This window comes from Zalophus californianus, chromosome 10, assembly GCF_009762305.2.
Source record: "Zalophus californianus isolate mZalCal1 chromosome 10, mZalCal1.pri.v2, whole genome shotgun sequence".
NCBI lineage: Eukaryota > Metazoa > Chordata > Mammalia > Carnivora > Otariidae > Zalophus > Zalophus californianus.
The window spans coordinates 37669573-37692476 of record NC_045604.1 but is presented as its reverse complement, the minus strand read 5'-3'; the positions used below and the strand labels follow the sequence as shown (position 1 = coordinate 37692476).

Below are 22904 nucleotides of genomic sequence, written 5' to 3'. Positions count from 1 at the left end.
CATGACACAGAGCATAGAGAAGTTATCCAAACAAGGTTCCAGGAGAGTCAGAGAGAGGTCCATTTAGAGTATAGTCAGAAAGATTATCGGGGGGGTGGGGTGGGGGGGCTGGGAGAAGTATGTGTGAAAGGTATAAAGTTCAGATTGGGGGCAGGAAGTTGTGGGACTACTCCTCAGTCTACTTCTCAATATCCTCTTCCTAGATCTTTGCCTTGATATAAAAAGTTTCCTTCTCAGATTCTTTTTTGTTTTCCACATGGTTTCAAGGGGAAAGAAGACCTAGTCCATTTTTAAATGAATGAGATTTCATTTGTATCCATCCTAAGTCGGCGTAGTAACTCCCGCCTCAGAAACTTACCAGAAAGTTTCAGGTCGATGACACCCAAACCTAAGCTCAAAACTCCCACTGCCGATGTTTTAACCTAAGGAACCTCAAGAACTGTAGCGAGGAAGCTGGATTTCTACATACTATGGAAATATCCCCCAAGTTATACCGTTACGGTTAAAAACAAAACGAACAAAACATTTTGACCCCATTTCTGTAAATAACAATACGTATTACTTTGGCATTGAAAAACATTTGGAATAATCTACTTTAATCTATCACGAGTGGTTATCTCTGGGGGATGTGGTTATGGGCATTTTTCTGTAATTTCGTATTTTTACGCACATGTAATAATCGGGAGGAACATTTTTTTGACCATGCTAGAAGCAGATGTTGTCTTCTCGGCTAGAATGAGTTCCTTAATAGCGGGTCACACTCACAAGTATATATAAGCGAATAGTAGGACTCACTAAAGTTCTACAACAAATGAATCAATGAATCAACAAATCAATCAGTGAACACGAGTCCTGACGATCTCCCATAGCTGTGGAATCGCGCACACACACACAAATGCACGCATTTTCCAGTTACTGTGCAACTTAGACAGAAGCCGTAAAGAAGGCCAGTAGATTCGACTTTCTTCCCTCCGTCAGCCCACATAACGATTTAAAAAATCCCGATTACGATTAAAAGTGTCCCAAGGGCAAGAAAGTGCAGCTTTCTTCCGTAGTCCTCGCTAACACGAACTCACTCTGGCCGTGGGAGAAGTCGGGGGCTGGGAAACAGAGTTGGAGTCGGCCTTGGTCCGCCGTGTTGTTCGGGGGAGGTGAAGCCCGCCAGCAAGAAGAAGCGGTTAGGGCCGTTACTCACCATTTCTCGGGACGCCGAACTGGGGCTGGCGAAGCACCGAATTGAAAAGCATCTGGGCCAGAGGAAAAGGTTCAACTGACAGAAAAGCCGTGGAAATGCCCCCCAGGTTCAGCAGAAATCGTATCTTGCGCCCCTCAGAACACGACTAGTTATTGCCTCCAACTCCCGCCACTGTAAGCCCCGGCCACCAAACTCCCCGCCAAACTGACGTCACGCCCTCTGATTGGCTCCCACCGCGGCGTCCGGGCGCCTCCGAGTCACTTCCCCCTTCCAATCCCCGCCTCCTTTTCTCCGAGCCGCGGGAACCCAGAGTGCAGGAGCTCCCTGAGCGCCTGCGCGGGGGGCAGCAGAGGCGCTGGCGAACGGCGGGGTGACCAGGGCGCATGCGTAACAGGGCTTGACAGAGCGCGGAGGAAAAATCCGCGAGAAGGTGGTGGAAGAAGATGGCGGTGCTGGGGCAGAGTTTGCAATCTTTTTAAATAGGCTAGTCGAGTGACTATTCGGGTCATGGCGTCAAACTCAACTAAGTCTTTCCTGGCAGATGCTGGCTATGGCGAACAGGAGCTGGATGCTAACTCTGCCCTTATGGAATTAGACAAAGGTATTCGAAAGAGCGGGCTGAGCGGGTGAAACGGGCGTGGGGGTTTGTGGCGCCACCAGGCGGTGGTAGCCGCTGGCCAGGCGCATGCGCCTAGCTTCCCTGGGCGGGGGCGGGGGCGGGTATCTATGGTTTTGGTGAGTCCAGAGCCTTTGCAGCTTTGGGAGATTGCAGGAAAATTGCAGCGTTGCAGGTTTGGCTTTGCACCAGCTGAACAAGTAGTGAGCTCCAGTGATGGGCCCTGTTTGACCGCTTGAGGGCACAGTACCCCGATTTTCCAAGCAGTTTGTAAAAATGCTACATTTAAATTGAAATTGTCAGTACGTTCAGGTGAGACAAGGTCTTCATCAAGAGTGCTGAATAATAATCTTGCACCCACTTTATAACGACGTATTTTATTTCTGTAATTCTTACCTACGGTTTACTAGACATTAAACACGGCCAAGAAAATCCGAAAATCATAGCTCCTCTTTCTGTAAATTCCACGAGTTCTGTTTTCCTGTGGGAAGGGAGGGGTGGGAGGTGAGAGGGCTGCTTGGTGTAGTGGAAGGAGCTTTGGAGTTAGACTGAGTCGAATTACAGTGCCACCATTTTTATGATCATGGACAGGTCACCTAACTTCACCTAACCTCGTTTTTTTTGTTTACAAATTGCAGTACCATTGAGGTTGCAGGATTTGCAAATATTAAGTGATATATAATTGTATGTAAAAGAAGCCTTTACTAAATGCTAAAGAGATATGCCTTCTTAAATAAGGCTGTGGGAGGCAGAGGCAAATGTTTGACAGTAAAGAACTCGAATATTCTTTGTTTCAGTGATTTTTATTGAATGGGGGGAACATTTTGTCACCTGGTATACAGTTAATTCTTCATTAACCATAGCCACTATATAATATATTGAAAATTGGGACTACAGGTTAGAAGGATCTTCTTTAAGTCCACTTTGAGCCAGTTCCCTGCTCTGACTTGGACACTCTGTTAACTTTTTGGGGATTTCGGTTTTTTTGTTTTGTTTTTTAACCTGTAAACCTTTCTAATAGGTAGGTCTAGATAAGAGTTTCTTAGACTTTTTAAAAAGCTTTTAACTCTTTTTGATCAACATAAAAATGTCACAGCACTCCAGTGAGATATTCTTTGGTTGAGTCACAGTATCTTTAGTGCATCCCCATCAGTCAAGAAAATGGTGTTGAACTTTTTGCTCTTACCAAAGCTATAGGGCTTTTCCCCATGAAAGATAAAATTATAATATTAGATGTGTTTTTTAAACACTACATAACCCTTTCCTTTCCATCCTGGAAATTTCTTCCTTATTCCCCATTGAGAGTTGCAGGTCCAGATATCTAATAACCCCACCAAATCTAAAGACATTATCGATTTATTAAGCTATGGGTTGTTAGGTTACCTTCTAATGTGTGGTGTGTACTTGTGTTTGTATTTTTTCCTGCTCTTACCCCCATTTTTAATGAATACACTTTAAGGTATATATGTATTATGTTTCCTTTTTGAGTTATCCTCACACCTTAGCTAAAGCGAATGTGTATAACAAACTCTTCTAAAATGTGCTTGTGAGGTAATGTGTATTAGCAGTGTTCTTTGTAATGGGTATTCCTCCTGTTGGTGGTCGCTTAGCATCTTGTAGTCACTCCTCCTGTGCTTAAGGAATGACCCACACTATATTCCCTGCCTCACCAGGGTGGAAGCCAAAGTTCACCTTCCTGGCTTCCCTTGCAAGAGCGCAGGATGTGAACTTGGCCCTGCTGGTCAGACAGACCTCCTCTGGCCTCTGTGATTTAGGAGTTCAGCAGCGCAAGAAGGCATAGTTGGAGAGCAGGCTCACAGTTCTGTGCCCTGGCAGCCACGGCGGTTGCGGTGTTCCTGGGGGACAGTAACAGCGGCAATGGCTACAGGGTTCCTGGATGTCAGCAGAGCTGATTGTAGCATCTGGTGTTTCCTAGCAACAAGACTTCTCTTCATCTAATCAGTCTGGCAGTGTGGTAGTAGGTGTTCATAGATGTTTAGCCTTGAAACTGTTTGTTAGGTTTTTAATAAACGCATGTTCTGCCTAATCAGCCAGTTAGCTTGTGTTGCTTGAAGCTAAGAACTCTGGCTGATACATGCTACCTGGAAATGTGTGTTGTTTTGAAAACTTGATTACTGTACATAACGATCCCCAAGTTTACCATCATTTATGTTATTCTTCCCAGTTCCCTGGAATTTGTCTGTCGTCAGAATTACACCACTCTAAAATCATAATTTAAATATCCCTTTTAAAATCTTAACCTCTGTCCTCTAGTTAGTTACTTGATCAAGATGTATTTTAGCATAATAGTTTAGGACCATAGGCTCTGGAGCCAGATTGCCAGGATGTGAATCCCAGGTCTGCCATTTATTAGCTGTTTCTTAAGCATATTGCGTAACCAGTCTGCCTGTGTCATCTTTAAAATGGGGATAATAATAGTACCTAACTTCTATGATTGCAGTGAGAGTTTAATTCGTGTAAATTGCTTAGTAGAGTGGCACAGAATAAGCACTTACTATGCACCATCACCATCATCATGACTAACTGCTATATTGATCATTCTTTATTTTCATTCAGACCTTAGTATATTCACCCGTCTACTTTCCCCTACCCAAAAGACTCTTCCTGTTGTTTCTTCTTTATCGAGCTTGGATTTCATGGTGCCACGTTTTATTAACTTTATTAACTTTCTTACCAGCACTTTATTTTATTTGTTTTTTAAATGATTTTATTTATTTACTTATTTGAGAGAGAGAGAGAGAGCATGAGCAGGGGGAGGGACAGAGGGAGAAACAGACTCCCCGCTGAGCAGAGAGCCCAACTCTGGGCCCCATCCCAGGACCTTGGGATCATGACCTGAGCCAAAAGTAGACACTTAACCGACTGAGCTACCCAGGTGCCCCCTTACCAGCACTTTAAATTCTCATCCAAGATTCTCTTCTAGTTATGTGTGCCCAAAGGCAGCCAAAAATTGCTAGAGAAAGATTGTAGGGTACATGGCTATTATCAGAAATGATTATCAAGCCCAAATGGGCTTTCAGCACAGACCTGCAATACTACAGTGTTTCTTTGGTCAAGACTCCCACCTTCTTTAGTGACATTGCAGATCTTTAAGAATTTCAAAACTAATGTGATTAACATAACGATAAAAAATTTCAAAACCAGAAATTCTGGGTTTTATTGAAATCTCATTTCATTTTTAAAATTTGACAATGAATTCAAAACCTTTAAAAAACATTGTTGTCTATCAGATGAAATTTGAGTGCCAAATTCAGCAAACTATTAGTTTTCTAACTCCAGTATAGACAGGGCAGTTAAATAGGGTGAGAAGTGGTGGAGGATAGCTTGAGGATCTAAGTTCCTGCCTTCTCAAAGTAGCTAAACAGATGCCTGGGCCCCAGCCTCAGATTTGGTAGGTTTGGAGTAAAACTCTGGCACAGGTATTTTTGAAAAGTTTTACAAATGTTTCTGATGCAGAACCACAGCTGAAAACCACTAGCCTAGCAAAATGTTCTGCACGTGTTAAGTGCTAAGTAAGTCTAGAATAATGAATTTCACTGCTGTCAAATGAAGTTTGAATGAATAAGCAATTTACAGACAACCTATTTTAGTTCTCCGTAGTCTACCTGAATGTTGCAACTGATTTAAGCACTGTTTAATTGCAGGCACTGAAAAGAAAGAGAGCTCTATTTCTTCGGGAGAATACAAAGAAAGATGTAGAAACAGGAATTGCATCCCTCCACCTTAATCTCTGGTTTTAGAGTGACATTCTCACGATCACTGGTCTTATGATCAGGGCATTCTTCCTTAGGTTGGTTGTAGCTAGCAACAGAAATAAAGTGAACAGTTCCTCCTAGAACAAGATCTGACCGTGCTGAGTGCCTGTTTTCAGCTGCTTGGCTTATTCTGGAATTGGAATTGGCCCAGAGCAAGCAAGATGGGTACCATACTGCCTCAGCCTGAGATTATTGCTAAATCCTAGGTCTTGATACATTTCTCTCTTCTCTTGCACCTTAGCTTCTGTCCCTCAGAACCAGCCTTGCTTGTTTCCTTTTTCCTAAAGCTCTTACATCAGTTATTAAGCAAGAAATTTACTATTCTTTAACTTATTTATTCTGATCAGCCCTGCTACAGGAATGAGAGTCTATTTTATCTTAAGGAAGTAAAGTTTGACAGTATTAGAGAAATCAGAACATTTCTTTGGCCAGATTCAAAATTATCTTTGGTATATTTTAAATCATCATATTTAAACCAATGAATGTAGTCTGTGGTTGTGTTTTTTAAGGGAAAGTGAAACAGATCATATTCTGTCAGCAAACTCCCTCTCCATGGGCTGCCTCCTACTTTACCTTTTTCATCCCAACCAAGGTTAACTTATTACAAGCAGCACTTTACTCCCTTTTCCATCACTCAACTACTGGCAGAAAGAAGAGGAGGAAAAAAGTCCCGATTACTGTGGATTATCCCAGCAGATTCCCACAGCGCGCGCACACACACACACACACACACACACACACACACACACACACACACACACACACACACACACACACACACACACAAACACATCTGTTCCTTTGTTCTCTCACCTCCATCCTCAGACTTGGGCCTTCCTCCTCTCTCCTTCTCCTCTGTCCTTACTGCCCTATGTGTGTGTCTCTTGACCCCTTTGCCAAGTCAGGCCTTTAGAAAAGCTTTTAAGGCTACATGAGGCACTGCCAGTTACCTAGAACATTTCCATTGGCACTGTATTTGCCTGGAAGCTGACTCCAGGAACTCTAGTGTCAGTTCTTTTGTGTATGGAGGTGGGGGTAGGGGAAGAAGGGAGCAAGCAAAGAAGGAATATGTTCTAAATATCTCCATGAGAAACTTGAATTAATTTTCCCATAAGAACTTTTATTATAAGTGGTTATTGGATTCTGGAATATGATGAGTGCTCATAGTGCTTTTTTTTTTTTTCCTACGAGGAAATATATTCCAAGTACCAAATAACCAACATGAGTGCATTTACAGAACTCAAACCATTAATAAGTTGTAGAAATTGCCTATGCAGATTTACTCTGTGGTTGTCTTTTGTATTGAAACATAGTGACAATAAAGAGTCCTCAGAGGAGTATTTCCTTGGCATTTTTTAACAGTGAGCAGAGTTTATTGAAGAGATATTCTAGAGCACTTACTCTTGTACGAATATAGATATAATTAGCGTTTTATAAATGCTAAAATACCAAAAGAAATATTTGAAGCGGATGCTATTAATACCATATCAAGATATCCATTCTAAATGAATATTTTTAGGGATTGAACATTAACGTTTTGTTTGTTGGTTTGTTTTTTTTTACATTTTTAAAATCAGATTTTTGAGGTATAATTTATAGGTAATAAAATTCACCAAATGGATGCAGTCCTGAAACCACTACCACAGTCAAGACATAGAACATTTCCTTCACCCCAAAAACTTTCCCTGTATCCCTTTGCAGTCAGTTTTTTCTCTAGCCCCTGACAATCACTGATCTGTTCTCTGTCCCAAAGTTTTGCTTTTTCTTGAATGTCCTATAAAATAGTCATACAGTATCGTAGTCGTTTTGGGGTCTGACTTCTTTTATTTAGCACAGTGATTTTGAGATCTACCCTTGTTGCATGAATCAGCAATTGTTTCCTTTTTATCATTGAGTGGTAGCCCATTGTATGGATAGACCACAGTTTGTTTATTCATTCACCAGTTGATGGACATTTGGGTTTTTTCCAGTTTGGGGCTATTACAAATAAAATTGCTGTGATACAGATACAATCTTTGTATGGACATATGTTCTCAATGTACTTGGATAAATATTTAGAAGTAGGATTGTTGATTATATAGTAAGTATATGATTATATTTATAAAAATATAGCCGAACTGTTTTCCAAAGAAACGTATAGTTTCGCATTCCCACCAACAATATATGAGTTATAGTTGCTCCATATCCTCATTAGCACTTGATATGTCATTCTTAAAATTTTTTGCCATTCTAGTGGGTATGTAGTGGTATCTTAATGTGGTTTTTAATTTACATTTCCCTGATGATCAGCAGTGTTGAACATCTGTTAACTTGCATGTATTTGCCATTCATATTTCTTCTTTAATGAAATTTCTCTTAAAATCTCACCCATTTCAAAAATCAGATTGTCGTCTTATTGAGGTGTTGGAAGTATGGATTCTGCCTGTGGAGCGACCCTATTGGGTGGAGACTGGAAGTGTGGGTTGTGAATTTACCCAAGACAGAACAAAGGAGATAGTTTATTGAATACACTGCAAGGGAGCAGCATGGCAGGACAGCAAAGGAGACTGTGAGGAGGCAGTGGTGGAGGCGGGTGGAGTATAATAGTGGGGGAAGTGAAGAGGCCTGGGAACTATGGAGTTTTCCTGTTTTGGTACCTGTGCCTCGTTGTAAGTAGCCCATGGTCAGCTAGGGCTTATGAATATTTTGAGGTGGGTCACCTAATGGGCCTGTCTGCATTCAGCTCAGTGGCTGCTGTGGGCCCCTTTACCTTATTCAGTTTCCATTGCTCAAGCCTGTGGCCTAAAAGCGGCCTCCACATTGTCCTTTATGAGGTATGTGTTCTGTAAATATTTTCTTCTCGTGTGTCGCTTGTCTTTTCATTCTCTTAACAAGTATCTTTTGATTTCTTTGTTTAACCCAAGAATTCTTTGCTTAACCCAAGCTCACAAAGATTTCCTCTGTATTTTCTTTATATGGTTTATAATTTTAGCTCTTTCATTTAGGTCTGTGGTTCATTCTGAGTTAATTTTTGTATATGGTACAAATTAAGGATTGAGATTTTATTTATTTTGCTTATGGATAGCCACTTGTTCCAGAACAGTTTGTTAAAAGGAGTATCTTTTCCCCATTGAATTATCTTGGCCCCTTGTTAGGCCATTGATTTGAGACCTTTCTTCTTTCCTAATATAAAGCGTTAGATGTTATAAATGTTTCTTCAAGAACTGCATTAGGTGCATCACACAGATTGTGCTTTCATTTTCATTCAGTTCAGGAGATTTTTCTAATTTTCCCTTTCACCTATGGCTTATTTAGAAGTTGTTTGATTTCCAAATATTTGGGAATTTTCTAGATATTTTTCTCCTGGCAATTTCTAATTTAATTCCACTGTGGTCAAAGAACATAACAAAGTATGGTTTCGGTCATTTTAAATTTGCTGAGATTTATTTTATGGCCCCAGGTAGTCTTAAAATACTCAAACTTTTTTGAAAAAAAATTTTCTTTTTCATTATTTTATATCTAAAGTGGCAATTTACCAAATTACTATTTTATAGGCCATTTTTATTTTTTAAAAAGCTCATGAGTTACAGTGGTACCTTACCTAATTGTGAATGACTGTTATTTTACGGCTGTATGATGCTGTGTGGGTATTTGCTATTTTTGTTTTGTTGTAGCTACAGGTTTGTAAGCTGTTCTCCCTTTTTCATGCTTTTCATAGGTCTGAGATCTGGCAAACTTGGTGAACAGTGTGAAGCAGTTGTTCGCTTCCCCAGACTCTTTCAGAAGTATCCATTTCCTATTCTCATCAATTCTGCGTTCCTAAAGTTAGCAGATGTTTTCAGAGTTGGGTAAGTCTTTTTAAAGCCTCAGTGTCCTAAAGTACTTTGTTCAGATTTCTTTGTTTATAATGTTGTGGTCTTTATTGTTTTTGCCCTTTGGGACTTCCGCATGGTTAGTGAACATTTTAGTGGATGTACATGGCAGTTTATACTTTTTGGCATGAAATATAATGGCGTTTTAAGCAGAAATGAAGTTACAAGTCAGAGAGGACTTATTTCTTTGGGGAACAGAATAAATCCAGTTAAGATAATCTTAATATATATATTATTGCAACTTTTGGAAGTATCTGTGGTTTGCACAAATTGTTTTGAGAAGTTCCTGATTTAATAACTTGTTTTATAACACAAGATTACATGTTACTGTGAAGTGCCTGAAACATGGATGGACTGGATAAATACCTTTTGGGTTTTTTTTTCCCCTCCCCACCAGTCCCTCTCCTGCTTCTTTCTGCCATTTTCCATGCACTTGTGTGTTTATACACACACCGAGTCAGACTTGAAGGAGAAGAGATGTGTAGAATTAGCTTGAGAGAAGAGGAGACCATCTGACCTCCTGGCCTTCGGCATACGGTGATGGAGGAGATTTAATTCATCCCCAGGGCTTTTCTCTCTGTCACTGCCATCTGGGTGTCTTGCAGCAGGATTGCAGGCCTTGCCAACTGCCTATGCTTCGTATTCTAAGTGTAGGCTTCACGCCACCAAATACCATACGATTCCTACATGTAGCTCCCGTTTTCTGTAGGTACATCAGCAGAGCAGTGTCTCCAGACTTTGAATCTTGAAAGCTCTCAAATGATCTCCTCTGATCTTGAGTATGTTATTTCAGTTCCACAACCCTTCTTGATACTTAAGTCTTCATTCCTTTATGTTCTCCTTTCCCTAATATATGCTTAGAGTTCTTGACCTTGGCTTTAACATTTCTCGTCCTTCCTTCTCATACATGTCTGAGGATGTCAGATAACATCCAGGTAACTGATACAATAGGACACATCGGAGAGGATTGAGTCTGGAATTAGTTCTGTCCACTGTGGGAGGAGAGAGAGACAGAGCTGTAAATGCTGAGTTATAGGACGTCTAATATCCCATATAACAGACCTGAGTTTTTTATTTCCTTTCAAATGTATTGCACATTGTTTGCCAAGGCAGTTCTATCAGTTCATACTTTCGCCAAGGTCACATACCTGTTGACCACAACCTAGTCAGCCCTGGCTATTAGTTTTATTACTTCTGATTTGCTAGTTATGAAATGGTATTTCATTGCTGTTTTAACTAGCATTTTATAAATAACTTGTAAGGTTGAATATTTTGCCATATGATCTCATTTTCTTTACTACAAATTTTCTATTTGTTTGCCTCAATTTTTGTCTTATATATAATCTTCTTTGATGAAAATCCTCAAACATATTAAATTTTTGTGGGTAATGTTGTCAGTATTCTTTGATTAGAAGAAGACGTGAAGGAGTAACGGGAACATTTATTTCACTGTTTACTGAGCTCTTTCTATATATCAGATGCTTTTCTCATTTGCACATATGTGAGGTAAGTACTGTTGCTCAGCTTTATATAATTGAAGAAATGGAACTGAGCAGAGAAGTTAAATTTGTCCACAATGATAATACAGTTAGTGAGAGACAGAGCCAAGATAGCAGTCTTGGCGTTTGGTCTTCAGAATCTATGAAATATTACCTTTCTGACAGTTTGAACATTTGTGTTTATTGTACGTAATAAATTTAAGACATACCTGGATGAGCAGTATGCACAACATGAGCAAATTATTATCTTTAGGAAGAGTGTCAGACATTTGAAAAGGATTCCTTATGTTTTGTTTTGTTCTGTTTGGGCATTTCAGGTACACTAACAAATGCAAAAGCAAAAACTTGAGAATCCCTCTTCTAACATGGTGAAGTAATCAAATATGCCATCCACTCCCACAATCATGTCATCTGCAAATCAGGGCAGATTCTCTTCCTTTTTGATCTGTGTGCCTTTTATTTCCTTTTCTTACTGCACTAGCTTGAAGTTCCAGCCCTATGTTGTATAAGAGTAATGAGAGCTGGCACATTTGCCTTTTCCCCAGAATTCTGAGGAAAGCATTCATTCTTTCACCACCTAAATATAATGTTAGCTATGGGCTTTTGGTTTATATCCTTTATCAAGATGTTTTCTTCTGTTCCTAGTTTGGTTAGTTTCATCATGGTTGTGTTATTGAATTTTGTTCATTGCTTTTTCTGCATTGATCTATATGATCATGTAACTTCCTTAGCCTGTTAATATTATGAATTACATTGCTTCATTTTTGAATATTAAACCAGCCTGGTAGTTAAAAACAACAACAACAACAAAAACCAAAGTGTAGGCTTCAGCTCTTTTAATGACGAGAAATAATAATAGATTGAAAAACATTGGCCCATTGCTAAAATTTAGTACCGTTAGTGTTGCTTTGATTCCTAATTAAATATTACTTTCCTAAAGTGGGCTAATTTACTTTATCTCTGGTTCTTCATAGAAACAATTTCCTGAGGTTGTGTGTTCTTAAAGTTACTCAACAAAGTGAGAAGCATTTGGAGAAGATTCTGAATGTGGATGAATTTGTGAAGAGAATTTTCTCTGTGATTCACAGTAACGATCCTGTAGCAAGAGCCATCACACTCCGGTATACTCTGTTGCTATAATGAATCACCACAAGATTGTTTGAGTTGCAATTATGTACTGAATAGGGCAATATGTTTCCTTTTTTCATTTTGAATGTTAAGGATTTGTTTTTTTCAACCAATACTCGGGGCAGAAATATGGTAACCATCCCAATCTGTATATGCTTTTCTGTTACCACCTATGATGCTGCTTTGGTTGTGAATTATTGCCTAACTTGTGTTTGAAACATTCCTTTTTGTAGGTTGGTGTTCTGATCAGCCAACTGGGGTCTGAATCTAGCTTAGCCCCAGCTCATTTTGGACTCTTACCTTCCTGAACTTGTTCTGTTTCATGTCAGTTTTTCTATTCACCTTTGGTTATGTGCTCATTTTTATATGCAGTAATTTGTATTTGAATTCCTTGGAGAATGCCAGAGGGAACCACTGTAGTTTCTCCATCCTTTCCTTTTCTTTCTTGGCATCTAAAAAAAAATTTTTTTTAAGATTTTATTTATTTGCGAGAGAGTGAGAGAACAAGTGGGGGAGGGGCAGAAGAGGAGGTAGAGAGAGAATCTCAAGCGGACTCCTTGCTGAGCGGGAGCCCAGTTTGGGGCTTGATCCCACGACCCTGAGATCATGCCCTGAGCCGAAAGGAAGAGTGGGATGCTTGACCAACTGAGCCATCCAAGCACCTGCCCCCCCAATTTTTTTTTAATTTTGTCAGAATTTCATATTGTAAGCCTTATATCCAGCTTGAATCATATTCTCTTTTTAGGTCTGCTGTCTATGGAATGAATGTGTAATTTTTAGACTTTTGAAATTCACTTTCCTAAATAATAGGGCTCACTTCTGACTTGCCTTGTTCAGAAGTGAGCCCTCTTTTTAACTATGAAGTCTAGGATGTCACTTCTCTCATTTTTCCATCAGGAGCCAGTTCTTTCCTCTTGTTCAGAATTAAGTGTTTTTGTCATTCCTCTGCCTTTTGAGTGATTAAATTATGAGCAGAGTGTGGTATTTTAAAATCAGTTAATTGGTTTTATCTTTTAAAAACTATAAGAGAATTAAATTTAAGATAATCTTACCTTTTGATTTAGCAAATTCACTTATAGGAATTTTTTTCTGTAAATCATTTTTAAAAGTTGGTGAATATATGTATACAGATGATCATAGTATTATCTTTGTAAAAAGTGAAAAATTGGGGGAAATTACGTGTCAATGTGGGAATAATTTATGGACCACTATATAACTTTTAAAGAATGAAGTGTGTGTTTAACATAGAGATATTAAGGGGCACCTGGGTGGCACAGTCAGTTGAGCATCTGACTCTTGGTTTCAGCTCAGGTTGTGATGAGATCGAGCCCCGCTCAGGCTCCCCGCTTAAGGCTCTGTGCTCAGTGCAGATTCTACTTCAGATTCTTTCCCTCTGCCCCTCCTGCCCATGCTCTATCTCTCTGACATAAATAAATAAATCTTTTTAAAAAAGTGAAGATATTAAGTTAAAAAAAACAAGTAGTCAAGTAATGTCCATTTTTAACTCATTTTTACCTGTAATATTAATATATGTGTTTATTTAGGCTCAGAAAAGAATCTGAAGGAATATATACTGTTAACTGATTATTTTTGGCAGGGGTTATTGAGCTATGGATTACAAGAGTTTTCTGAGTGATTTTTGCAATGTTTGAATCATTTGCTACAGGCGTAGGTTATCTTTTTTATCAGAAGACAATTAAAAAAAGAAATAATAGAATTTAACTAGTGGAATGATTTTATAAATAATTTAGAGCTAGTTTGAATGTTTTGAGAAGAATATCGATTAATATTTGAATATACCATTCATTTTGCATGCTTGCTCTTTCCAAGTCATGACAACTGGGCTTTGCCACAATTTTTCACTGAAGAACTGTTACTGTCAGTAAAACCAGAGATTTGTAGAAAGCTTCCAGAATTTTATTTATTTATTTATTTATTTATTTAGAAAGAGCACTTTAAAGGAAAAAAATCAGATTGAAATTATATTTTTCCAACATTAATACGATGCAAAAAAATATTAAAAGAAACTTGAGTTGGGGAGCCTGGGTGGCCCATTTGATTAGGCATCTGCCTTCAGCTCAGGTCATCCCAGGGTCTGGGATCCGGTCCACATCGGGCTCCTTGCTCAGCAGGGAGTCTGCTTCTCCCTCTGTCTGCTGCTCTCTCTGCTTGTGCTCTTGCTCTCTTTCTTTCTCTGACAAATAAATAAAATCTTAAAAACAAAAAAAAGAAATGTGAGCTAAGAACGTTAAGGAGTCCAATTACCATTTAAAACATAGTACGTGGTGCCTGACCTGCTCCGTCGGTGGAGCATGTGACTCTTGATCTTGGGGTTATAAATTCAAGCCCCGCATTGGTGTAGAGATTACTTAAAAATAAAATTTAATAAATAAATAAATAGTACAGTTAATAAGATCCTTAGATATACAAGACCTTAGATGGTTTTGCCAAATAGGAACATGTTTCTTGGAATAGTTACTTTAGGAAGAGGAAAAAGCTTGGAGATCAGGAATAAGGGGTGATCAGATCATTGTGTGAAGTTTGCAGAATTATAAAGTAAATATTAAATACCCAAAAAGTATATTTATAACAACTCAAATCTAAAATTCTAGTATCAACACAATATGAGAGTATCAAACCCTTCTCACAAAAATAGAACATTTTTGAATAGCCTTAAAATTTTTTTTATGATACAAAAAAATGACTTAAAGTAAAAAAGTATTTTTAGTTTAGTGTATTATTTAACATTATATTATAAAGTTTTAAAAACACAATCTTTAAGAAGTATAAAGAAAACTAATTTTGCCATTAAAAAAGTAATAGGCACCATGTCATTTACTACCTTAATTATGTAAGAAAAGCATGATTTGTCAATAAAAATTTTTAAATCACAAATTTGACTTGGGGCTAAATGTAGTAAAAAGTAGGTTCCTTTTTTCCCCAATAATATTTTATTATAAATTTTAACAGTAGAGCAAAAATTTTTTTCTAATGCATTTCATAATAAATTACAGATAGTACACTTCCCTCTGCATACTTTGGCATGTGTATCATTAGGTAGAGTTCAGTTTGTTTATAGGGTTATCTGTTTCTTTGTTTAAGATTTATTTATTTATTTGAGAGAAAGAGTGCACACACATACGCACACAAGCAGAGGGAAGGGCAGAGGGAGAGAATCTCAAGCAGACTCCCCGCCCAGGTGGAGCTCCATGTAGGGCTGGATCCCACCACCCATGACATCATGACCTAAGCCTAAATCAAGAGTCAGGTGTTCAATCGACTGAGCCACTCAGGCGCCCCACAGGGTTATCTGGTTCTTTAAATGTTAGTTAATTTACTGAGTACTGATAGATGCTTCAACTTATTCCAGCCACTATCAGGATATAGAACTTACTCCAGAATATTCCCTTATGCACTTTCTACTCAGTTCCTTCATCCACCTCCCCAGAGGCTACTACTCTTCTGACTTTTTCCCATTATATAGATAAATTTTGTGTCTTTTTTCAAACTCCATATAAGTGGGCTCATACAGTGGGTATCCTTTTGCATAAGGCTTCTTTCACTCAGTGTTTTTTAGGTTAATCCATTTTGTATGTCAGTAATTTCGTTCTTTTTATTGCTGAGTAGTTTTCCATTGTGTGTGAGCTTATTTATTTTCTTACTGATGACTACCTAGGCTGTTTCCACTTTGGGGCTATTGTAAATAAAGTTGCTGTGAACCTTCTTATACAAGACTTGTGAACATGCTTCCCTTTCTGCCAAATAGATACATAGGAGTGAAATTGCTGAATCATGGGGTAGGAATATATTTAATTTTACAAGAAACTGCCAGACCTTTTTTCCAAAGTGGTTTTAACCATTTTATTTTATTATTTTTTTAAAGATTTTATTTATTTATTTGACAAAAACAGAGAGGGAACACAAGCAGGGGGAATGGGAGAGGGAGAAGCAGGCTTCTCGCTGAGCAGGGAACCTGATGTGGGGCTCGATCCCAGGACCCTGGGATCATGACCTAAGCCAAAGGCAGACGCTTAACGACTGAGCCACCCAGGCGCCCCTTAACCATTTTATATTCTGACCAACAGTGTGTGAGCTCTGGTTGCTTCACCCTTTTGCCAACCTTTGGTGTTATCAGTCTTCATTTTAGCCATTCTGATGGGGTGTATAGTGGTTTTGATTTGCATTTCCCTGATGGTAATGATCACTTTCTCATATACCTTTTGATGACAGTTCTTCTCTTTTTGGAAAGATCTGTTCAAATTGTTTGCCCCTTTTCTTTCATTAGATTGTTTAGATTTTACGTTACTTGTCTCTTTATTACAGAATTGTAGGATTTCTTTTTTTTTTTTTAAGATTTTATTTATTTGAGAGAGAGAATGAGATAGAGCATGAGAAGGGAGAGGGTCAGAGGGAGAAGCAGACTCCTTGCTGAGCAGGGAGCCCGATGTGGGACTCAATCCCGGAACTCCAGGATCATGACCGGAGCCAAAGGCAGTCGCTTAACCAACTGAGCCACCTAGGTGCCCGAATTGTAGGATTTCTTTATATATTCGGAATACCAGTCCTTTATCAGACATACGCTTTACAAATCATATTTAAAAATAGAAACTTCTTTCAGGGCCTGAAAGCCATGAACAGAATGACTACCATTTTTATGCTCTTCCTTACGTTACATCTCAACATTATCGTTTCTTATATTTTCTGTCTGTAACTAAGTTAATAGATGCCTCAGAATAAAGAGAGTTCCAAACTGGGTAAGCGTCAAGACCAGCCGAGATGCCGGCGGTGTGAAACCAAGTGAGTGTGCTTCTGAGATAGTCACCAACCACTGTACATTGCTTTTAGTTTATATAAACTACGAGGTTTTCAAAATATTCTGCTTTTAAAAGGGAGAAATAACATAAGTGCTTTTGTAATTAAGAAGAAAAAAGATGTCAGCTTTTTGAAATCCCATTTGGGAAGCAGTAGCCTGCTCAACTGAAGAGAAGTTTGGCTGGATGTATAGGGAGAACTATTCTGGTCCCAACTCACATTCTGATGAGTTGACATTTCATAAATCACTTTCCTTGATGTAAAGCGAGAAAAGTAATACCTGCCCTAATGGATTCGCTTATTTCCTATATGGTAAAATGCAACATGTGCAAAAAAAAAGAGTTTTTGGTTACCATAGAAATGTAAAGAACCTGACTATTAAAATCTGTCTTTGAAAAGGTATGAAGCATATAAGTGATTATGTATTCATTCCTTCTATCATGCAATACTTGACTACAATACTTTTTTTTTTGTAAAGAAAAAGATGTGTTACAGAAAGATCTTAGTGTTTAATAGGAACATGATTTTTCATTGAGGAACATTATAATAGCATGATGAAAAACGAATCTGTTAAGGAGAAAAAGTCTACAAAGAAAAGATGTGGCTAATAAGTGATAGATCAACATTAAGTACTCTGAGTACCCATTGAATAGAAAGTTTGTTGTGTGTTTTTAGGAAGATAGATTAAAGTGGGAACTCTGATCTCAAGGAGCTTGTTTTCTGGAAGAATGTATTAATAAGGTTAATGAAGGAAAGCAAAAAGTGATGTCTCTCAAACACGAGTTCTTAGAGTCAGAATGATTCAAACTTAAAGAGGAGAAAGGACACGGAAGAGATGACATTTTAAAGATGTTTTCTTTTTTTACCCATTACTTTAGACTTCTTAATGGAAACAAATGGAAGAAGAAGCTGGGAGGTATTTATAGTGTTTGAAATGTAGTGCTACAAATTATTTATAATATTACCAGAAATATTTTCAGAAAGTAATGACCAATGGGTCATTATGCCTTTTTTTGCCCTTTTATATTTAAATAGTAACAAACTTAATCAAAATGTGTTGATATTAGCCCAATCTTTTTTTATATAAAATATATTACAAGCTGTTTATTTCTTTTGAAAAATAACTCCTCTAATTTCAAAACCTTATTTTCAAATTGAATACAATTGACATATGGTAGTCCATTTTAGTATTTTGTTTGGTATAAACTCTAATACTTATGTCCAATCAAATCTCCATAAGATACTTAGGTGGTGACATGTCAAGTTGGAAGGTTACTTAGAACACTGACTTTGGGAAATGTTGTCCTGTAGGAACTCTGTTTTGTTTATTGCAGCGTTTTACAGCCTTCAAAAATCCATGCCTTTCTAAGCTTGGGCGCCTGGGTGGCTCAGTTGGTTAAGCGATTGCCTTCGGCTCAGGTCATGATCCTGGAGTCCCGGGATTGAGTCCCGCATCGGGCTCCCTGCTCGGCGGGGAGTCTGCTTCTCCCTCTGAGCCTCTTCCCTCTCGTGCTATCTCTCATTTTCTCTCTCTTAAATAAATAAAATAAAATAAATCTTTAAAAAAAAAATCCATGCCTTTCTGGTGAAAAAATCTTTCAAGCTTTATCTTATGTAGTTTATGTTACAAACAATGGATTTCTTTCCTTTTCCAAATTTATAATTTATTATAAAGTAGATTGCATTTCTCGAGTTGCTACCTTCCTCATCCTTGCAGATTCTGAAATGAGCCCCTACCTCTGTTCTCTTGATGCTGAAGACAGATTTGAAAATCATGGTATCAGTATTTACTGATGTAGAAAAAAAGACTGGGAGTCTTACCTTTTTTACTTTCTGGATCTGCTTAGTAGCAAAAATGTTTTGCTAAAATGGACTGCTAGAACATTGGAAAATTGATATTTTGATGCTTTAATAATTCAGAAGTTTCTGGGCTCTATTTGGTACCTGGGAGGTACTTCAGGATGATAATTTTCAATTTTGCTTATGTTAGATAAGCCATGTTAATTTTTCTGACATATCAGAGTGTAGAAAAATGTTTGGAATTTGAATCACTGCTTGATTCCTAAAGTTGATGTTTTACTAACCCAAGATTTAAGGAATTATCTGCAAATTTTAATTTTGGCAATCTGGCTTTGCCTCTCTTCTTCCTCTCTTGATTTTTAGCTTACTGTATTTCTATTCTTTTTGGATCTCTCTGTTTCTATAGGATGTTGGGAAGCCTGGCATCAATAATTCCTGAGAGGAAGAATGCTCATCATAGTATTCGTCAGAGTCTGGACTCACATGATAACGTAGAAGTCGAAGCTGCTGTTTTTGCTGCTGCAAACTTCTCCGCACAGTCAAAGTAAGCATCTGCCTTTTAATAATTTGTCTTCCCAAGAAGAGGTTTTGAAGGAATAACTCATCAATATACATAAACACTAAGAGAGCAATGTAAATGGCAAGGTGTATTTTCTAAGAGGGTTTACATCATGTTGGGGAAACAGAACTTCATTACATAAAACAGAATGCTTAAGTACGTATGTTGGCGTTAACTGCACATGGAATAAGAATTTCCAGAAGCACAGATCAGCATGGATTACGATAGTTAGGGAGGGCTTCATTGGGGAGCAGAATTTTTGTCCACTGAGGCACCCTCCCCAAACATACATGGTTCTAATGCTAAATTGCTGCTTTCTTACTGTCTTGTCAAGGTTAGCTTTTTGGCATTAGAGCTGTGTACGTTTGGCAAAGGTAGTAATTTGAGCTGAAACCAGTTTTAGCCTATTTGTTTTGTTTCTTTTTTGAGATTTTATTTATTCATTTGACAGAAAGAGACACAGCAAGAGAGGGAACATGAGCAGGGGGAGTGGGAGAGGAAGAAGCAGGCTTCCCGCTGATCAGGGAGCCTGATGTGGGACTCGATCCCAGGACTCTGCGATCATGACCTGAGTGGAAGGCAGACGCTTAACGCCTGAGCCACCCAGGTGCCCCTAGCCTATTTGTGATGTCATATCCTACACTGCTATATTGTAGAACAATTTTTTTTTTCTTTGGATGCAGTGCTGACCATGGATGGTTATGTTACTATCTTTGACTTGTTTGGTTACCCTCTCTAAAAATATAAATTATCCCTTTTATTGACTTTAATCAAAAGTAGCATTGCCTTCTGGAGGGCATTTTGGTAGTATGCATTTGCCTTAAACATGTTCATCCTTTTACCCCCTCAAGTGGACCTAGAAAATCCACTTCTGAGAACTTATCCTGAGGAATCAGCAACGTGTACTGATACTTATTTGCAAGGATGCTAGTTGTAGTGTTATAAAAACAAAACAAAACAAAACAAATTAGTAGCAACCTAACTTCCAACCAATGTGCTTAGATAAATATGATCATACAGTGAAATATTATGTCAGCTCTTTAACATATATTTTAGAAGTATATTTGGAAACAGGTTATGTCATAGCTTATAAGCTTTTACAGAATATATTTTTTAAGAAACAGGTATTTGTATTGATGAAAAACAAAAAAGACAAAGGATATATATCAAAATACTGTCTCTGGGTGATAAGATGGTATTTTATTCTCCTTTTTATAAATTTCTGTTTATACTGTCAGGAGCAAGTTTGGGCTTTATAATCAGATGAATGTTATTTTTAAAATTAAAAAAGATAGCATTTACATTAAGAATCTGCTAAATTTGGATAAAACTTGGAACAGTTTATCACCAACTTTCTCTCTTCGGATTTTAATTATATGCGTATTCATCTCTTCAGCTGCTCCTATCAAACCTTCAGAATCCCAGGATTACTCATTGGAAAAGGAGAATGGAGAATAGAAAGCATGTAGTCTTTAATGTACTGCTCAAAATTAGTAGGTGTGGCAGTAATGGAGGAAGAGAAATATCTGAGTAAATACAGTCCTATTTGTGCTTTTGAGAACTGGCATTTTTTTCCTTATTGAGAGTCATTACTGGTGAGAGAACTTTTTAAAAATTGTTTTTATTGGGTAGGAATTGTATCTGGTGAATAGTTATCTGATTACCACTGTCAAGGTGTCAGTACTTTATAATCTATCTGAGTAAGCTTGCATTTCCTGTAGCTCCAAAAATAGTTTTCTAAATTTAGTTTCTAAATTCAGATCATAAATTTGTAATTTCGTGATTATAATTTATTTTAATGAGAATCATTTTTGGTTCAGGTTTTCTCTTATGTTATTATCAGAAGCTAATTTTATTAGCTGTGGAATTTCTGATCTGTTTTGGAAAAGGTTAACTAAGTACCATAGAAACATGATTCTTTGTTTATAGAATTTATTGACTAATAAACATTTAAATTAATGGTTTACATAGAAGCAGTTTTTAACATACCAGGCTTCAGTATGATATAATTTGTGATATTTAAAAATACCAAATTTGTGCAATAGGAAAGGCTCAAGGGCCTATCAAAATGTATCAGAGTGTAAAATTAACTAATTGTATAATGAACTGTATCTTTTTGAGATTAGCACTTACCTCTTCTTCTGAAGTGGTGAGCGGGCTTGAAATCAAGTATCTCAACCAATACTGATGGGTTTTTGTCTTAGTATCTCTGTCAGTTTTGGGAATCTTAAATTAGAGCAACTGGCCAAATAAGACCTTAAGAATTTAATACTGTTCTCCTTTTGTCTACTATAATAATCACATCTAACTTGTTCTTAAAAAGGTTAAGATTTTATATGTTTAAAGAGCTAGTCCCTGGGTCACAAAGCAGGAGTTGGAAACCCAAATACCTTCAGAAACTGGGGAAGCATTGTTAGTGAGAGAGGTGCCCTCTAGCGGCCACTGTGCCGAACTGAACAGCACACTCGCAGCCTAAAAGTGGTGGCTGCTTACTCCTTGGCCCCAGATGATTGTGACAGTGCAGGAATGTATGCCCAATGCTGTCAGATCTGACTCTTTTGGAGGGGGCAGGGGTGGAATGGATGGAAGCTGGAAAATCTGATTATTCTGTTTATAGTCTTATTACCATATGAGACTCTATATTAACATACATTCTTAATATTGACATTAAGAATTTAAAAAAATATTATTAGCAAAAAAGAAAGAAAGAAAGAAAACTGCAGGCTTCTAATTTGCAGTTTATTGGCCCTAAAGGCCCATAACAGATTTTTAAATTTTGAGTTGTATAAAGTTATATAGTTACTGAAGAAATACTTATTGAATATCCACCATGTCCAGATAGTATTCTCAGCACCCAGGAATACAGGGGTAGAGAAGATAAAAGCCCTATTGTTGTGTAAACACAAGATAGTTTCAGATGTGTGTTAATGTTATGGAAAAATAAAACAATTTTGTGATAAAAATAATATAGTTTCATCATTGTGATAATGACCTGAGTGAGCTGCTTTAAGTAGAGTGATCAGGGAAGGCCTTTCTAACGAGGTGACATTTGAGCTGAAACCAAGTGATGAAGAGGCAGCAAGTTAGAGGAAGAATAAGAAGAAAGAATAACAACTATAAGAGCACTCTGATATGTGAATGAGTTGTCTATACATGCCCGATACACCTCTTATCTTACACCTAAAAGACATTTGTAACTTAACTTTTTCTTATCAAATGTGGAGCTGGTATCTTAGAAAAGTGGTTTTCAGACTATTTGGTATCTTTACACTTTTCAAGTATTATTGAGGTCCTCAAAGAGCTTTTTTTGTTTACATGGACTATATCAATTGATATTTACAATATTAGAAATTTGAATGGCTAAATTTTAAAAATACGTGTTCATTTTTAAAATAACAATTCTCTAACTATGTTAATGTAAAAATACTTCTGTGAATAGTTGTTTTCCAAAACAAAACAATTTTGTGAGATGAGTAGCATTGGTTTTTTTTTACATTTTCGCAAATCTCTTTCATGTCTGGCTGGATTCTTATATCTGTTTCTGTATTCAAAATTTTTGTTGCAGTATGTTACCATAAAGTATATGAAACAAATCCAGCCTCACACAGATATACAGTTGGAAAAGAGAAGAATATTTTTAAAGTCTTTATAGGTAGTTATGAGTATTT

At 37.6% G+C, this 22904-nt stretch overlaps 2 protein-coding genes across 4 annotated transcripts in view; one reads left to right on the top strand and one right to left on the bottom strand.

The window, feature by feature from the left end:
- DTL (denticleless E3 ubiquitin protein ligase homolog) overlaps nucleotides 1-1401 on the bottom strand; it is a 41396-nt gene extending 39995 nt beyond the window's left edge. For both annotated transcript variants that reach the window (XR_003523430.1, XM_027614202.2), the window contains exon 1: nucleotides 1196-1401. Coding sequence is in view for 1 of the 2 variants with exons in the window: in XM_027614202.2 (XP_027470003.1) it covers nucleotides 1196-1247 (52 nt within the window). In the remaining variant the exon portion in view is untranslated. The remainder of the gene's footprint in view (nucleotides 1-1195) is intronic.
- A 191-nt stretch (nucleotides 1402-1592) lies between these two features.
- The window catches only part of INTS7 (integrator complex subunit 7), a 103019-nt gene continuing 81707 nt past the window's right edge, over nucleotides 1593-22904 (top strand). The window contains exons 1-4 of one of the 2 annotated variants that reach the window (XM_027613387.1): nucleotides 1593-1796; nucleotides 9285-9414; nucleotides 11912-12058; nucleotides 19084-19221. In XM_027613387.1, coding sequence (XP_027469188.1) covers nucleotides 1703-1796; nucleotides 9285-9414; nucleotides 11912-12058; nucleotides 19084-19221 — 509 coding nt within the window. In that variant the 5' untranslated portion in view covers nucleotides 1593-1702. The remainder of the gene's footprint in view (nucleotides 1797-9284; nucleotides 9415-11911; nucleotides 12059-19083; nucleotides 19222-22904) is intronic. The other variant, XM_027613388.1, reaches the window with a different exon arrangement.